Source organism: Aulostomus chinensis, chromosome 23 (genome assembly GCF_037954235.1).
Source record: "Aulostomus chinensis isolate RoL2024-O1b breed Wild chromosome 23, RoL_Achi_v1.0, whole genome shotgun sequence".
Lineage (NCBI taxonomy): Eukaryota > Metazoa > Chordata > Actinopteri > Syngnathiformes > Aulostomidae > Aulostomus > Aulostomus chinensis.
The window spans coordinates 2,613,190-2,631,043 of NC_141342.1; the positions used below are offsets into that span (position 1 = coordinate 2,613,190).

The following is a 17,854-nucleotide window of genomic DNA, read 5'->3' on the forward strand; positions in this document are numbered from 1 at the left end:
TCCACCAAGGAAAAAAGTTCTGGTGTATTTGACCATAAAACCACATCAGTCTTGTTGAGTTAGTTGAACGTCCGTGGTGTTCTTGAATAACAGCTAATGACGACGTCATAGAACATCTGCTCGATAAATAATAAAGTCACACACTTTTAGCCAATATTAAGTCATTCTCATTCGGGTTTTATGCCGTTTTTCCAGATCTGCCTGTAGTTGCTAGGGGAAATGACGTTGTCGCAAAACCGCTCAGCCTCCCGTCCGAGGAAAAAGAATCCGATCAAGGAGGAAAGGGTTGTACGTTTCGGGGCTAAGGTTTAAATCCATCTCAATCCTTTTGTTTTCGGTCTATAATGACCCCCAAAACACGGAGAACATAATCTACGCGTTTAACACTATTGGATGACATCTAAATTGTAGGTGTTCGTTTTCCAGAGAGAGGAAAAAGGGATGGTGAAATTTGGATTGTTACAGCGGAAACTGAATCGAGGATTCTGGTGGAGAGGGAGTGTGAACTAAGGGGGTCGTAAATCAATTTAAGGAAGGTGGGATACTTAAGGAGGCCAGGTAAACAAAGGGTGAAAAGCTGGACATTTAGGACAAGCAACGTCAACAACCTAGAAGGGAAGAAATACGCTTTGGCTCGTAGCGAAATGGAACTGAGAGTGGGGAACCGATACAGACTGGGAAGAAAGATCGGAAGTGGATCTTTCGGGGACATCTATTTAGGTAAGTACAATTTTGTCGTTTTCTTTTCAACTTGTTCGTGAGGTCATTTCATTTCAATCGTAATTTGGTTCTTGTTCACTATACATGTGACATTATCGGTACTAAGCACTGTGGAGCACAAATGACATCAGATGGTTGGTGTCATGTTTGTGTAAACCAACAGTTAGCTAGCTAGCGCCGAGGCTTGCTCTCCCCTGTCCTGCGAAATTACCACTGTAAGCAGTCTGCTGCCAGTTGAGGCTTGAGCAGAAAATACAGTGACCAGAGTTATTTAGTAAGTTAAAGTTAACATTGCACTTAATGCTGGGAATGTGTTTCGCTATCTTGTAACTGTATTATTACTGTTGTTATTAACTCAAAGCAATAAAACTCTTGTGTCAGCAGGTTTTTGTTGAGTGTAGAACAAAGACAGAGAAGCCAAGAACACTCATCCCAGAGTCCTGTTTGTTGACCTGTAACTACATGGTTCTCATTTTATAATGAGAAACACCCACAAGTTACACAATACAACCCCCATACCCCTCCAGAGAAGAAAAGGGGCCATGGTCCTAGTCCTTCTCTCACAATGAGCTGTTAGATATGATAGGTCAGCAAGTTTTTTTTTATTTTGCAAGCCTGTTGTGGCGGTATACACCTGTCAAGATAGTGTCATAAAGATAGCAACACAGTACTGAATTCACTTTGCTGAATGTTTGGCATTTCAAGATCCCCCAGTGTTTGGGATAAATCACATACTCCTCGGAATATATTTTTCTAATCCTATTCTTAAAAAAAGTTTGGATGTGGAAATAACTTGAAATAACTCTTCCATCCTCAGTGAAAATTTCTGAAACGGGGAATAAACAAATCTTTTTCGATGCTGCGAGATTATTCTTGATTGAAAAGTCTTTCCTTAGGGTTGAAAGTCCCATTTCTCATCCAGGTTGTGTAAATGGGTGTGATCGTGCTTGTAATTACACACCTAAAATCCATTTGAGGGCGAGAACAGGGCAGCTCTCCTTTACCTCTGATAATTTGCGCAGCTACGTTTTAATGTTGAATTAAAATGCTTATTTGAACAGAGAGTGGCTTTAAAACTATATCGCAATATACTTTCTTGTAATTGAACAAAGTGTCGCTAAAGGAGTTCACGTTGTACTCATTACACACTTTTGTCGCCAGTTAAACCTCTCAACATTTCACAGTAGATGGAGTTTTTGGACGTGGTAACGTACAAACTTGCGGTGGCCAAGCTGGCTACCTCTGGTTAGGACCCTTAAATGTGGATAACAAACCTAATCATTCAACTCTTTGGAACTTTCCAAATGTTATCAGACAACATGCATCCAATTCTAATTGTTTCTCAGAGGTTGTGTAACACAATAAACAGCTCTCCAACTGTTTTACAGCAGCAGTAGTGAACAGTGGAGTTGGCCATGGCCAAAATGACTACTGCTCAGCCCTTTGCTAACTTGAATGTTGGAAAAATGCATTCAGCCGATATTGCAACTCAGCCTGCTGCAATTTTCAAATTTTCAAAGGTGCAGTATTTATGAAAATCTAATGCCACTGTGATGTTCAGAGATGTCCTACCTACTCAGCATAGTCTACATACTGACTTAAATAAACACATTAGTATTTTAATGAGGTTTCCAATGATAAAGATGTATATCACGAAAAGATATCACAGATATTTTTTGCAAATTCTGAATGTATCTGCCATATTAGAACTGAAATTGTAAAAGCAGAGTAGGTTTCCGTTGAATCTATGACTCTTGAATTCAGGGCTATTGAGTGTCTAAGGTATTGATACGATGTGATAGGATGTTGAAGAACTGCGATATTATGAGTCTTGGCAACATTCATATTGTAATGTTGTGCCAAGACTGATTATCAAGCACATTTTTCCCAGGATTACTTGCAATTATTTGTGTGCCTTGTCTGTTCAACATTAAGCAAAATAGAATCAAAAGTAGATAGAGCTGTGCCTTGCCTTATTACCCGATTTCATGTGTTGGCTAAATCACCATAAAATCACCTACATTTGGTGGGTGGCCGGGGCTAACATCCACCCCTTCTCATCAGTGCCATGAGGCAACCTAAACCTGTCATTGCCAGTGTGTTAATCATCCTGTGCCTCAGCAATGACGGCAGTATCCTCAGCATTTGTCCACCTCCATTAACCAAACCAACCTGACTCATTCACAGCTGGCAAACATTGCATAACCTAGCGTAACAAGCTCTGCTTGAATTTTATCCAATTAAATATCGGATGCTTAGCATGAACACTCTCTATGCAACAGGCTCAGTGGGCTCACCATGGCTGTACATTGTGCTGACCATTATCCCCCTACTTACCTGGAGACCTGATACTCTGAGCCAGACAGTATAAATAACAACACTCACTAGCTTACGTACTGGCGTCTCTTCTTCTACATGAGATACATGAAATCACATCTGGTCAATTAAACGTAGCTGCAACTGTAACTTATGTGCCTCTGATTGTGTGTCACTGCTTTTCAGAATACCTGCTACTGACTACAACATGTAGCCACAGCAGCTTTTGTGTTGTCTTTCAAGCAGTACAGTGTAATGTTGGAAATGTGGCAGCCTGCCAGCTGCTGCTCATCAAACAAAAAACAGACACACCTCTCTTGCTGTGAGTCTAAATGAAGCATGTATTTCTGGGGAAGAGTAGAACATGTTCATACATGTTCTTATTCCAGCAGGATTTTCTCTGAATATGAAAAAGGTTTTGCATAACACAGACACAAATGAATAATCTAAGATATTTACACGTAAAGGTGTTAAAATTGCATTTTTGAGAGAGGAACAATTAGGTCTTGTTTTTCCTCTCTGGACAAATAACAGTTACGATACTACTAGAAAGACAGTTATATTTTGAGGTAGTCATTTTATGTCAAAATCGTAGTAATGGAGCAGAAAGCAGGTTTCTTTGACGGATCATCTTTTATGCTAAGTCAAGCTCCTTTATTTATTTTGAGGGAGGCAGGAAAACCACTGCCTTACATTGACTGAAGAGCCACTTTTTTTGGGGGGCAGACTGCAGTCCATCCATTTGTTTTCTTTTTGTAATCGCAAGATGCAGGAGCAAACTGACTCATTAGAATCAGAGAATTTATTATAGTTTGTATATTATATGGTCAGTATTTTCGACAGACCTAATCAAAGGAGAGGGTTGTATTGTACTTGTACAATGCATTTTGTGACGCCACAGTAAGGAGATTTGCAAACTGCCTACATCCACGCAAGCACAGAGTGAGCTGCACTTTGGGCTGCAGGAGGTCACATCTCATTTAACTGGCCAATATACCGAGATGGCAGGTGGTCAAGCTCAAATATGACCCCAAACATGAGCTCGATCATACATTACATAACAGTTGACTGAACTCTGCAGTCAGTATTTAGAGAAACCAGATACCCCAGAATCTTACTGCTGGCATACACGCAGAAGCCCTGTAGTCAACTTTAGCATTGTTTGAATTTATATTTAAATACGTTGTTCCCCTCTTTCCAATGTTTGAATTTTCTGAAGAATTGAATGTTCATTGTTCTTTGGGAAGGGTGTAATTGTATTATTATTCTGTTAAACATAATTCCATCGCTAAGATGGTCCTGACGTGACAATGTTCTTTATTGTAATTATGACGGCGCAATTTATCACCCAGCAAAAGTAATTGTTGTTTCAGGCCTAAAAAAATGTATGTATGGTTTTATTGTTTGTTTACAGCATCATTGTTGGTAGACAGTTTAAGAAGCAATAAGGGCAGACAGTCCCCTGCAAATAAATGAGTCAGGAATGTTGTCTTTCTCTCAGAGGGTTGAATCAAATTCAGTACATTACAAGACATTTCTTGCTCTTATCCAGTCAATTAATCCCTTCACTGAATATTTGAAATCTTTGAAACCAAAAGAATCCACTGTTAATTTATTCCATGTAAACTTAAAATTCTTAACACAAAAATGTCCAGATTTAGTTTTGAATCAAACTTCAAAACTAAATACTAATGTGCATAAGTTTTAAGCTCTAAAAAGCAGTTTGGTTATTTACCTTTTAAAATGAACAACATGTGTTTTATATTTGCTCATTTCTAGGCACAGATATTTCTGTAGGTGAAGAGGTTGCCATCAAATTGGAATGTGTGAAGACCAAACACCCCCAGCTCCACATCGAGAGCAAGATCTACAAGATGATGCAAGGAGGAGGTGATGTATCTGCTCATATGCTGCAATCTCCTAGCTTGGTAAGGCTATCTGTTCCTCGCAAGCTGAAAAGCTAGGCTCTGCAGCTACGTCTGAGTCCTCTCTTATCGAACACCACTAGAAGAAGGCAAAGTCTTTGCATCAACTAGGAGAACCAATGAGGAGCTACATTAGTTTTAATTGCCAGAACAACATTTAGAATGTCGTTCGGATTGGTGTGATTACTTTCTTTTTTCTTATAGTGGTTTTAGATAGGCGGTTCAGATGTACCTGCAAGGCTCAGCTGTTAAACTTGCTAGATACAGAGGGCCTCACCAGGCGAGGAATCTTCGTCTTTCAATTGATTTCTTTTCCGCCAACCCGAGTGTACCCCCTCTATGTAGGCATGTACAACTTTATCCTGTGATTTCATCCAGTGAATCAATGACTAAAATAGAGGTTCAAGAATGTCAGAAGTCAGCCATAGCACTGTTTAGGATTGAACATTTTTATTAATAGCAGTGATGTAACTACACCACCAGCTGCTGTCTAAACATGCAATCCAGCACTCTGTTTAATGTGAAGGTGTATCTGCAGCGCAGGTGATCATCCCTGTGAAGAAAACCGGCAATGGAAACAACAGGAGAATGTATTAATATCCTGGTTAAAATCTCTTTAGAAAACTCGGGCAAATTTGCGATGCCCCGCTATCATTATGCATCGCGGAATGCCCCGGTGTGTTTCAGTTGAAAATTGAAATGCCCGCATCACAGAATCGAGCAGTGCGACTGTAGAAAAGCTGAGGACACAATTATTTTATATATCAACATGAGTTTGGAGTAGAGGTGTAAAGGCAGTTTGACGTGACTCAGAACACGTTAGGTAGGTGTCCTGCAATTAAAATCAAATTGTGTACTTTAAAACTCATGCGTCGGATGTTTGCACTGTGTTTGGGCCGAATCATCAGTTTGGTTGTGTCCCTGCAATTTTATAAGCATCAGTAATTTGCATACTTACCTTTTTTGTCCTGGCTAAGAATGACTGTGATAGAAATATTATGAGCGCAGACTATAAACATCGTGATGTCACAGATGTAACAAACCATCAAGTGATTTGTTTTTTTTCCTGTGGAAATACGTTGCAAAGCTGTGCTACACTGCTTCCAGCTTCAACTCTTTGTTTTAGGCTCTTTATCACCAAACACATCATCACGAATTGCTCCCCAGAATATTAATTTAACATGCCTCTCCTTCCTTGTGTTTGTAGTGGGCATCCCAACAATAAAGTGGTGTGGAGCAGAAGGTGACTACAATGTGATGGTGATGGAGCTGCTCGGCCCCAGCCTGGAGGACCTCTTCAACTTCTGCTCACGCAAATTCAGCCTCAAGACAGTCCTGCTGCTTGCTGATCAGATGGTGAGCTGACCTATTCATTTCCCTCGCACGCTTTTTACCTTTGGATCAGTGGCATAATATCTACATCATTCTAAATTTATCATCATAAAGGGTAGTTGATGGTGCAGTGCTTAGCACCGTCATCTTAGGACCAGAAGGTTTGGGCCTTTCCTTTCTCTGTGGAGTTTATATGTTTTCCTCATGCCTGCGTGGGTTCACTCCATGACCCTAACCCTCAGGCCTTCTTACTGTCTGCCACACTCCAAAAACATGCAGGTTAGGTTAAAGGAGGGGTAGTCGCCGCCTGTTTTTGCCTTTTTTTTCTGTTGTTTTTTAATGTATTCTTTTATTTTCTTTCTTTAATTTGACAAAAGAAACACGATATACAAACAATATCATCTAAATCTGTCTAAATCATTTTCAATCATACTCTGATCATGAACATCCCTCCTCGCTCCCACTCGCCCTCCCAAAACACTGTCACTAAATAGAGCAGCGACCATTACATAGTGTTTTTATTCTAGCTCACAACTTACATTGACAATAAATTTCCACAAATACAGCCTCTATAGCTAGCTAGCAAAGTCCGCAAATGGGTTTCTTACATGTCTAAAGGAAATGCTGCTACTTGCGCATCAGTGGCTAAACCTTTTGATTCTTTTAGACTCCTCCAGCCAGCAAATGAATCCCCAAGAATCACTCGCGTTGCAACGAGCCTTTTATTGTACTTTCTCTCACCCATTACTTGTTCTACAGAAGACCTTTTTCTTTTTTGAAGTGTTTTCTTCTGGATCCATGCTAGTCCTCCTTGATGCTGCTCACCCAACACCGATCCAACAAGGCGGTGATACCCACTTTAGGCTTCCTGGTCTCAGCCTTTTGACGGACTGCTAAGCTGCCCAAACAGGTGCAGTCTGGTTTAGGCTGTTGATGGACAGCTAAACGGGCCAACCAATCTTAACTGGTAGCGGTTTTTGATTCGGTGAAGGTAGATTTGGCCCTGCATCCCTTATGTTTTAGGGATTTTAATGCTTCCTTTTTAAATCATCTTAGTTTATTGATTGCCATCAAGATTCAGGGATTATAACAAAAAGTACATAGAAATCTGGAAGCCTACCCCTTCTTTAATTGATGACCCTGAATTGCCAGTAAGTGTAAAGACTGGTGACTTGTCAGGGTTTACAGCACCTCTCTCACAGAAACAGCTGGGATATTTTCCATCCTCCTGGGACCCCAAACAGTATAAGCAGTATAGATGATGGTTGGACCATCATGAAGGCTAGCGTGGCTTTTGAGAAAGTATAAGTGTGTTCAAACACAGTAAATAGGCTGTATTTGTACTTGTCACTCATAAGATATTGTCAATACTGTATATTCAGACAACACTGTTTTTATTAAACTCTGCTTTAATTTTATTTTTGGGGAGGGGGGGTATCTGTTCAACACAACTGTAAAGATTTGTGACCGCGTCCTTCTCATGATGACACATGATGTGACAATCATCATCCACTGACAGACTGACAGCACTGTTATGGTACTCCTTCTACAATTCTACAATTTCATTTAGCAGACGCTTTTGTCCAAAGCGACGTACAACACAGACTTAATTAAGGAAAAGCCCATAGGAAGCGCAAAAGTGCTTCAGTTGTGATTTGGTCACAGGTACTGCCATCTAGTGGCAGAAGAAGTGTCGCCACCCCCCCCCCCCTTTTTTTTTTTTTTTTTTTATAACAGACATACAACATGACACAACACAGTTAGTGCTACATAATCACTAAGTGCTGGGTCTTGGACCCTCTGACTTATTCTACCCCAAAGAGGAGAAGAGTCAGGTTCAGTGCCTCGGTGCTCTCTGAACAATTGAGTCTTCAATTGTCTCTTGAAAGTAGAAAGGGACTCAGCAGAACGCACAGAGTTCGGTAGTTCGTTCCACCATTTGGGAACAACAGAAGAGAAGAGTCTGGCTAGAGATTTGGAGCAGCGCTGGGCTGGAAGCACCAGGCGTCTTTGGCATGCAGAGCATAGTGGGCGAGAAGGAGTGTAGACCTGGATCAGGGATTCCAGGTAGGCTGGAGCCGTTCTTGTGATTGTTTTGTAAGCCAAGAGAAGTGCCTTGAATTTGATCCTGGCTGCCACTGGAAGCCAGTGAAGAGAAACCAGCAGCGGGGTGACATGAGCCCTTTTGGGCTGGTTGAAGACCAGACGTGCTGCTGCATTCTGGATCATCTGCAGAGGCTTGAATGAGCATGCAGGGAGGCCTGCCAGAAGAGAGTTGCAGTGGTCAATGCGTGAGATGACAAGAGCCTGAACCAGAATCTGTGTGGTCTGTTGGGTCAGGAAGGGTCTGATCTTCCTGATGTTGTAGAGGGCATAACGGCAAGACCGAGAAACTGAGGCCACATGAACCTTAAAGGTCAGCTGGTCATCAATCATGACACCCAGGTTTCTGGCTGAGTTCGTGGGCACAAGTAGGCTCGAGTCAAGTTGGACACTGACCTGAGGCTGAACAGATGGACAAGCTGGAAAGACCATAAGTTCAGTCTTAGTGAGATTCAGTTGAAGGTGGCGTTCCTTCATCCATGGAGATATCAGCCAGACACGCTGATATACGATCTGAGACCGTTCTGTCATCAGGTGGAAAAGAGAGGAAAAGCTGAGTGTCGTCAGCATAACAGTGGTAGGAGAAGCCGTGGGAGCGGATCACTGCACCAAGTGAGGTGGTGTACAGAGAGAAGAGAAGGGGACCAAGCACTGACCCCTGAGGAACCCCAGTCGATAGGCCATGTGACCTAGACACCTTTCCTCGCCATGACACTCTGAAGGAGCTGCCTGTGAGGTAGGACTTGAACCACAACAAGGCAGAACCAGATATGCCGAGCTCAGAGAGTGTGGAGAGGAGAATGTGATGGTTCACCATGTCGAAGGCAGCAGACAGGTCCAGCAGAAGTGGGACAGAGCACTGACCAGCAGCTGGAGCTCGTCTCAGTGACTCAGTGACTGACAGGAGTGCAGTCTCAGTGGAGTGGTCACACCTGAAGCCAGACTGAAAAGAGTCAAGTAGGTTGTTGTTCCGCAGATGTTCAGAGACCTGGTTAAATACAGAGCGCTCCAGTACTTTTGACAGGAATGGCAGAAGTGATACTGGCCTGTAGTTTTCAACCTTGGTGGGGTTGAGATTAGGCTTTTTGAGCAATGGGGTGACACGGGCATGCTTAAAAGTAGCAGGAAAAATGCCAGTTTCCAGGGAGGAATTGACAATGTGTGTGACTGCAGGTTTGATAGTGGGCAAAATGGTCTGCAGGATGCTGGTGGGTATTGGATCGAGAGGACAAGTTGTAGGTTTTGAGCTCAGGAGAAGTCTGGAGACTTCATCTTCGCTCAGGGGAGCAAAGGAGAAGAGTGAAGCAGCAGTGGCAGGTTGGTGCTGACTGGACTGGTCAGGCTCTGCTGCAGTAGGTGTCTGTAGAACCACATTTTTGCCACAGTGACACCCGCAGCCTCACCTGTAAAAAAAGTACCATCCACATGTTGTCTGGTAGAAGAGAATCATTTGAGGTGTGATGTAGTTCTCTGTTGTAGGACCCTTGGTTACACGGGGCCGTCTCTATGGCTGCACCAGCAAAGGGCCCAGACTATATATAAACATGAATGTTGTTGAGTAGCTTAGTGATCAAGTTACTGGTGCAGCAGCTGACGTAAGGGGCAAATATTCCTGGGACAACTACAGGAAATTGCAGATGACCATTTAACAGGCAAAGGTCTGCCTGGGATCATGCATATTACCTTTATGCATAATAAAGCTGATGCGAGGTGTGGGGTGTGTAGTTCTTATGTTGTTCTCATGTTAAGGAAACATCTGTTTTTTGCTGTCTCCACTGCAGATCAGTCGCATTGAGTACATACACTCCAAGAACTTCATCCACAGAGATGTGAAGCCTGATAACTTCCTGATGGGCCTCGGCAAAAAGGGCAACCTAGTCTACATTATTGATTTTGGCCTGGCTAAGAAATATCGGGATGCTCGTACACACCAGCACATCCCTTACCGCGAGAACAAGAATCTGACTGGCACTGCACGCTACGCCTCGATCAACACGCATCTGGGGATCGGTACAAACGCACACACGCTGAAATGTTCTGTTTGATATGAACCAATGTCTGTGGGTTTTTGATAATGAATTGGAATTTGCTGTTTCAGAGGCCAAAAATGATCCATGTTTCTTTTATCACCTTCTACAGAACAGTCAAGGCGTGATGACCTGGAGTCCCTTGGATACGTTCTAATGTATTTTAATTTGGGCTCACTGCCTTGGCAAGGCCTCAAGGCTGCCACCAAGAGGCAAAAGTATGAGCGGATCAGTGAGAAGAAAATGTCCACTCCCATTGAGGTGCTTTGCAAGGGATACCCATGTGAGTGAATTTCTCTTAGGCCTTGGTCATTTTGAATTATTCATAAGGTATTTTATATGAGGGCAGTGCAGTCTGAGCTAAAAATGCTTCCACTCTTTCTTCTTTTTTTTTAACAGCTGAGTTTGCCACGTACTTAAATTTTTGTCGCTCCCTGCGCTTTGATGACAAGCCGGACTACTCATACCTACGGCAGCTTTTCAGGAATCTTTTCCACAGACAGGGCTTCTCCTATGACTATGTATTTGACTGGAACATGCTCAAGTTTGTGAGTACTAACCTTAAACTTAACTGTATCAGCTACAGTATTACATACCAAGCTGTTGATCCCGTCCTCACTTCATAGCAGATGGAAGTAGAAAAGCCTGTGAAACTGTGTTCAAAGAGGGAAGACTGTCAGTTGAACTAAACTACTCCAATGAATGTTGTCATACTATATTATTGTAACACGATATTATAGCACATTCAAGTAGTTATAAGTCAGGAACATCATCTTTTTGTTGGCTGCTCATTGTACTCAGGGAGCCAACCGTGCAGCAGAAGAGGCAGAGCGAGAGCGCCGGGACAGGGAGGACAGACTGAGACACGGCAGGAACCCAGGAGCCAGAGGATTGCCTGCTGCATCAGGTCGACCAAGGGGGGCCCAAGATGGAGCTCCACCAACCCCGCTAACACCCACCTCACACACAGGTCAGTTCACTTCAACATGATTCAGTACTTAAGTCTGTCAGTGTGTCTTGAATGATTAAAAACATGGAAAAAACAAGTGGGGGAAAAAGTGTAGGGCATCAGTGAAATGAGGCTGAGCAGGCAGTACGAGTGAGTCAAAGAACAGAACAGAATCAGGTTAACAAGTTATACTGCATTTACTCTTAGCTATTCCAAATAAAAAGTTTTGGGGTTTTTTTTTCACTGCAGTAATACACCATGTTTTGTTTCTCTGACCACCAGCTTCCCCACGCCAAGTGTCTGGTATGGAGCGTGAGCGAAAGGTCAGCATGCGTTTGCACCGTGGCGCTCCAGTCAATGTGTCATCGTCAGATCTAACAGGGCGGCAAGACACCTCTCGCATGTCCACCTCACAGGTACAAGGCACCTTTGATGTACATGTACATGCCTCTTAGTGACTTCGAACACAAAAGCAGACGGAAACAGAACTTTTATCAACTGTGCACCTCACTCAGCCACTCTTGACATAGAAGCATCTCCTGGATAGGCAGAAGGAAGCTGCAAAAGAAACACTTAATTGAGATTCAAGATTAATTAAAATCAAATATACAGGGTGACCAAGGCTGAAATACACCCCTTAGTATGTGTTTTCAGGTTATGTTTTTCCATACTTTTCTTGTTATGGACGCGTAATTGCCCAAAATCAAAATTTACAAGTTCATGGGGGGGAGTTTTTGCCTTTGCCTTTTTGCCCTTTAACCATTTATCATTAAAATTGAATTTTAGACATATTTAAACGTTGTGTGAAGAATACTCCTCTATGGTTTACATAGACTGCAAAAGCAAATTGCCATAATCATCTTTAACAGCACACTAGCTTTGTGCTTCCTGCTTGGGAGAGATAAAGTGCTGCTGCTCAGCCAGTTTTCTCCAGTTGTGTGGTTGCTACTTGATGTTGGTTCTGACTTGACATATTGGGCCTTGTCTCTCCCTTCCCCCAACCTCAGAATAGCATTCCCTACGAGCATCACGCCAAGTAGACGCTCGCCACGTCCTTGTGTGACGGAGGCAACACTGGGTGAGTCACATCCCCAAAGCACTAGGAATGCATTGGTCCAAGTTCTAGTTCTCCACTGGGGACTTGTGTTTAGTCCTGGTTCCAGCTTGTTTTATTGAAAGCCAAATGCCAACCTTTTTATTTGAGACAGATACTGTGAAAAGATCAGGGGCACAAAAAGAAAACGCATGGTGGGCTTAAGGTCCTATCAGCTCTTGTAAATGCAAAAGCAGCTATAGCTGGAATCAGGGGTGAACACCACAGCACATGATCAATCATTCACCTGCAAGCCTGACATCCAGATTCAGTGAGACAGCCAGTTATTGAATAGACATTTTAAACAATGCCATCACAGCCAATACTTTCCTTGGCTGCTGATGATGTCATAGCTGTCTCACTGATCAGCTGGACAGGAGGTTGCAGTCCTCTGAGAACTGGAGTGGATAATGCATCACAGTGCACCATAGTCCAAGAATGTTCCTCCCTCATTTCCTGCACAATTGACAGAATTCCCCTTTAATCTGCTTTGTGCTTGTGGCTTGTTGCTTGCACTATTGGTTTGATGCCACATCCATCAGAATGCAGGTGAGCTGCAGGTGCAGCTAAGGTGTCCAGAGGGAACTTACCTGCTTTAACCCTACACCCACCCCACCCCCCTCTGGCTTGGTGTAGTCCTATTACTTAACCTGCAGATTTCCCTCTCCCTGGTTTTCACACTAAACACTTGCACGGTATGAAGCTACTTGTTTGCAACTTTGCTTTCAGCTTTCTCATGGCTGTGGCTGAAAGCATGTCACCTAGTCGCACTGACAGAGTCCTCTTTATTCTAGAGGGGAAAAGACTTTGGGGAAAATGTTTCATCAGTCCCTGACATTTTGTGTTCAGTTAGATAAAAAGATAAGCTACTAGAGCGTGCACATAATCAGAGATGTTGTGATGGCTGTAATCATCCTCCAGTCTGAAGTGATCCATCGCTGATGGCACCCTCTAGTGCCCAGTTGCTGTCTTCAGTTTAAAATATTCACTTTATGTTTGCTTACACACAGCGAGCATAGTAAAGAGTCGAGCCTTGTACTCAGACAGCTGAAGCATCATGTCATCTTCAGTCCATCATTATCATCATCAGTCCTTAAAAGGTCATGCTTTTTTTTTTTTAACCTGAACCCATCTTCTGTTAGTCACATTTTGCTTTACATACCAAAACATGATGATAGCAATAACAGCATCCCTGTCAAACAGGGAACTTGAATTCCATAGGACCGGAGGGTTTTCCCCAATGGCAAAATAGCAGAACAGCATCCACAGATGGCAGGCCATTGTGGGGCTCATTGACGCGCATGCGTGCTAAGGTCATTTGATTCTCACACACATTGTCAAGGTGTGTTAATGCAAATAAGCACGTGAGTTGCCTGAAGTCATACTTTTCATTGTCCAGTTTCAATTGTACTAATATAATAAATCGAACTATTTTAACATACAACAACATGCTAACATACAGATTGTTGTCTTCAAGCAAAAACTCACCTCCCATAATATGTCAGACAACGACTTCTTCATGAGTAACTCTTCAGAAACGCATATTTCTCTGTACAGACCCTTAACACAGTGTTCTCAAATACTTAGAATAACCATCAGAGCCCATGCTAGCACTTTTCACCCTGCTACAATTTTAGCAGACAGTTTTACAGATTGTTGTTGTAGTATTCCATCTTAATATTGAAGAAATTGCAATCATTACTGTCCCCTTTAATCATTTAAACCTGAAAATGGCTCTCAAGTTCACAATATGCTTTAATTGTCCATTTAGAATGTCATTCTGAACAGCTCCATTGGTGTGGCTTTTACTCTTTGTTTTTTAACGTATTGTTCCGCTAAGGGGATCTGGTCACTGTCAGTAAAGCCAGTAGGAGAGGGAGAATGACTATGGCAGATCTGTGGCAGAGGCTGCTATCAGATGAAAGAAATGCAAGCCCATCCTGTAGAACAGCTCTGAAACACAAGTGTGAGGGAGAGTCGACAGCTTGTGTGGAATGTGTTTGCTGTGTACGATGACTGTTAGTGATTCAAATCAAATTCTTGGTTTTTAGTCGAACATTGAGTGTGGGCGTGGCCTCATGAATACAGCGCCACACTGAGCTCTCAATGGGACACGGCTACATTTACATAGGGCTTTGAACCAAAGTAATTAATTGTCTTCACACATGGCGGTAAGTATCCTTGGCAATTTTAAGGGCCTGCTAGAGGAAAAACTGATCTGTTTACACCTGCCGTTAAAATGCATCATGGGTGTTTGAGTTGAAACCAGATAGCCAGATGAAAGTACATGTGTAGCTGCACCCAAGAGTCATTGAGGATGGAGTATGATCCCATCAGCTAGACCTCTCGCAGGGGTAGCCAGGGACTGCATGGACCACCATAGAAAATGATGAATTGTCTGCCTCAAACCAAGATACTACATGGTGCAGAGACCTAGCCTAGAGTGTGGATACCAGAAGCCTGATGGCTTGATTCATTTTTGATGAAGATTCACATGTTACAGTCATAGGAAAAATTCTATCCATACATGACACTGGACTCAGGATTCATGTTCATACCAGGTGCAAAGGGAGTCGTCATGTGATCAGAAGATGAAAGTCAATCTGCCAGTCCTTGGATTAGCTCCTCCTCTAGTCCCACAACCACCCTTAATTACTCCCTGGCTCCCCTCACAATATCATTATTAAAGCTTTTTTTTTTCGTCTTTAAATGAGATTGTCATCACTTCACTGTCCAATTTAAGTGTCTCCGGGAGAACTTGATACATGTCCTGTCATTGTTATGAGCTCCAATCAGCCACTGGTAGTTACAAGGGGTTACCGGGCCAACCTGCGACTTGGTGAGGCCAGTTTAATGTACTTCTTGATTCATGTGCAACCATGTGATGCATTTAGGTCCATTTATACAACCAACAATTGGGTACAAGATAATTCAGCCCTCAGTATGAATCTTTGAAGCTGTCCAATTATTGATGGTGCATTAATGGAATCAGAGTGATTATGTGGCCATGCTGAGGAAGCGGGCTGTGGAGGAACATTTTAAGTAAGCTTTTACAAATGAAGCTGCGGAAGTTTCTCCCTCACAGCAACTGTGGGGCCTGCGGATGTGCATCAGGAGATCTGACGTCATGTCACTGCTGTCAGCCATGTTTTGTTTTAATTCCACTTTCATTTAAAAAAACAAAACCAAAAAAAAGCTGAAGTTCATCCACACTAAATGAACAGTAAAACAATATCAGTTTTAACTGTCGACCTTTCACTTATTCAGGAAATGAAGAGCAGTAACAGTGGGCATGGCAAGGGCATGTTTTGTTTCAGTGAGGGATCAACACAGTGTGGCCCCTCCCACCGTTAGCAGTGATGGGGAGAACAAACAAATGTAGAAAGCACTCAGATCAGCACTCAAGCTGTATCCATATGCTCTTGCAAAAAGATGAAGTTGTGTCTTGCACATTAAACTTGGCGTATGAATCTGTGACTGTTTACACCCCTAGTAGTTCCCCCGTTTCTCTTTTTCTCCTTTTTAAATGTGAAGCTGAAAAAGAAACTTCTCGGTCTTAGCTGCTTTGTGACTAGAATGCATTTAAACAAGTCTTGAAGTAGATGTGTTCCCCGATGCAAGTAGATGTGTTCCCCGATGCAGGGACCGTACAGGAAGTGTGAACTATAACCCTCCTGCTTCCTGTCCCATGTCTCTTCTAGATGGTGTCAAGCGTACTGCCTGCCAGTCTCCATCCTCTAGCTCCTCGATGAGCCACCATAACGCAGCCTGGCGGACCAAGCCCTGCTCACTCAGACACAATCCGACACACTAATACTACCACCGCCGATACAAATTACTACTGCTACAGCTAGCAGCTGACCAGCCAGCTGACACAAACTGCTTTCTGACCCTCTGCTCTCAGAAGCTTGTACCCCCCCCCCCTCTGTCTCACTGTCTCTATCTCTCTTTCTGTCACGGTCTGACCTCCCAAAGCATTTACGAGTGTTGGACCTCAGGACTGTTTTCCACTTTTTCAGGAGACATTTGCACAACCCTCCACACTGCCCCCCACCCACCCACCCCTCCCCTGCCCAATGAGGCCACCACCACTAATAAGCATGGGAGATTCAAAGTCTAACACGGCAACCCAGCAGTCCTTTCTAGCACACTGAAAGACGGATGGTACATAAGTTCTAGTCTCTGGTTTCTTTTTCCTCCGTGGAAACACTCGTCAATGAGAACCCGACATTTCCATCGTCACGGCTATCACTCGTCACTCAAAAGGCTGGCTTCTCTTCTTTTTCTTTTCAGTAAAGTGTATATGAAAGTACCAAAAATGCTTTGGTATGTCCCATTCAGCAGGTTATGCATTCACTGATTAGTTAATATGCAGGTTCTGGTTCTGTCCAGTGAGCCCTGTTCCTTTTCTAGTGTTGTACAAAAGAAGTGCACTTTACATAGGGGGCAAGAGCTTCATTTGACACATGTATCCAGATTTCTATTCACTATGTACAGATAAACATCTTCATTTTTCTGATTTGTATTATTTTGAAACTGTGAAATACTTGTAATATAGGTGTGTAAATATGTTCCCGTGTTTTGTTTTACACTCACGTAGGGATGAGTCTGAACGCAACTTCTGAGCTTGGTCCGGGAGGCTAGCTGCAGCGGGTCCAGGCTGCCAGAAGTCTAGTGTGTCGTCGACCACCAGCCCGCCCCTACAGATAGCGTTGCTTTGGGCGTAGGTGCTGTAGTGAACGCAGTAAACTATATGTATGATACACTTTGCTGTCAGGGGTACTGTTGTTGGTATCAGAGGTTCACCAGTGATGCAAACTGTGAAGCCATCGGAAGTCAGAATGCTTTTCTTTCCTCTTGGGTAGTCGCTGTTTGAAATGATTCTTGGTTGAGAGGAATCCTCTTACAGGCTTCTCCAGCCGCGGTGTTTGGAGGTCAGGAACTCGATTCTTATGTCTGAGACGTCTGACTTTCATGTCTGTTTATATGAGAGTCCCTGTCATAAGTGTTGTTTCTTTTCTGCTGGTCATTCTCTGAATAGATTTTGAGTTAGACTTCTTCGGTCAGCCACGCTCCACCAGTTGAATTATGTAAGCAACCAGGTCAGCAACAATTATGTTCTCACATTTGTATTTGCCACTGTATTTGTGTACTTAAAATTGTAAATAAATTAACTCCTTGTACATTTTTGTGCCGTGTCTCCTGAGTGCTCGCAAGTGAGTGTTTATTCCCGTGACTTTTGACGCTACATGAGAGCTTTAAAGGAAGGATTGAAAAATTGGAAGTTTCACCAAAAGCACTCACAACATCCACCACAAACATGTTCTTACTGGGAAAGATCTTGTTCCACAGATCAGAGACGGGCCCGAATCCTGAGTGAGTGACTCAG

The 17,854-nt window shown here is 42.9% G+C and overlaps 1 protein-coding gene across 3 annotated transcripts; it reads left to right on the top strand.

Annotated features, from left to right (window-relative positions):
• Positions 1-230: 230 nt before the first annotated feature.
• Positions 231-17,648, top strand: csnk1db (casein kinase 1, delta b). Of its 3 annotated transcripts, none has more exons than XM_086194970.1 (10): positions 231-720; positions 4,816-4,926; positions 6,169-6,317; positions 10,178-10,406; positions 10,536-10,706; positions 10,823-10,971; positions 11,225-11,393; positions 11,655-11,788; positions 12,385-12,450; positions 16,167-17,648. In XM_086194970.1, exons 1-9 carry the CDS (start codon positions 645-647, stop codon positions 12,433-12,435), a joined length of 1,239 nt encoding a protein of 412 aa, XP_086051096.1. In that variant the 5' UTR covers positions 231-644; the 3' UTR covers positions 12,436-12,450; positions 16,167-17,648. The 3 variants fall into 3 exon arrangements, with proteins under 3 accessions (XP_086051096.1, XP_086051097.1, XP_086051095.1); XM_086194971.1 differs by having other exon boundaries at positions 232-720; positions 12,380-12,450; XM_086194969.1 differs by lacking the exon at positions 12,385-12,450 and having other exon boundaries at positions 232-720.
• Positions 17,649-17,854: the final 206 nt, after the last annotated feature.

What these genes read in the sequence shown, in the direction of transcription:
- csnk1db (XM_086194970.1), top strand. Translation starts at nt 645, where the DNA reads ATGGAACTGAGAGTGGGGAACCGATACAGACTGGGAAGAAAGATCGGA. An exon ending in AACACCCACCTCACACACAG is followed by an intron (nt 11,394 to 11,654) that starts GTCAGTTCACTT and finishes TCTGACCACCAG; the next exon opens with CTTCCCCACGCCAAGTGTCT. An exon ending in CTCGCATGTCCACCTCACAG is followed by an intron (nt 11,789 to 12,384) that starts GTACAAGGCACC and finishes ACCTCAGAATAG; the next exon opens with CATTCCCTACGAGCATCACG.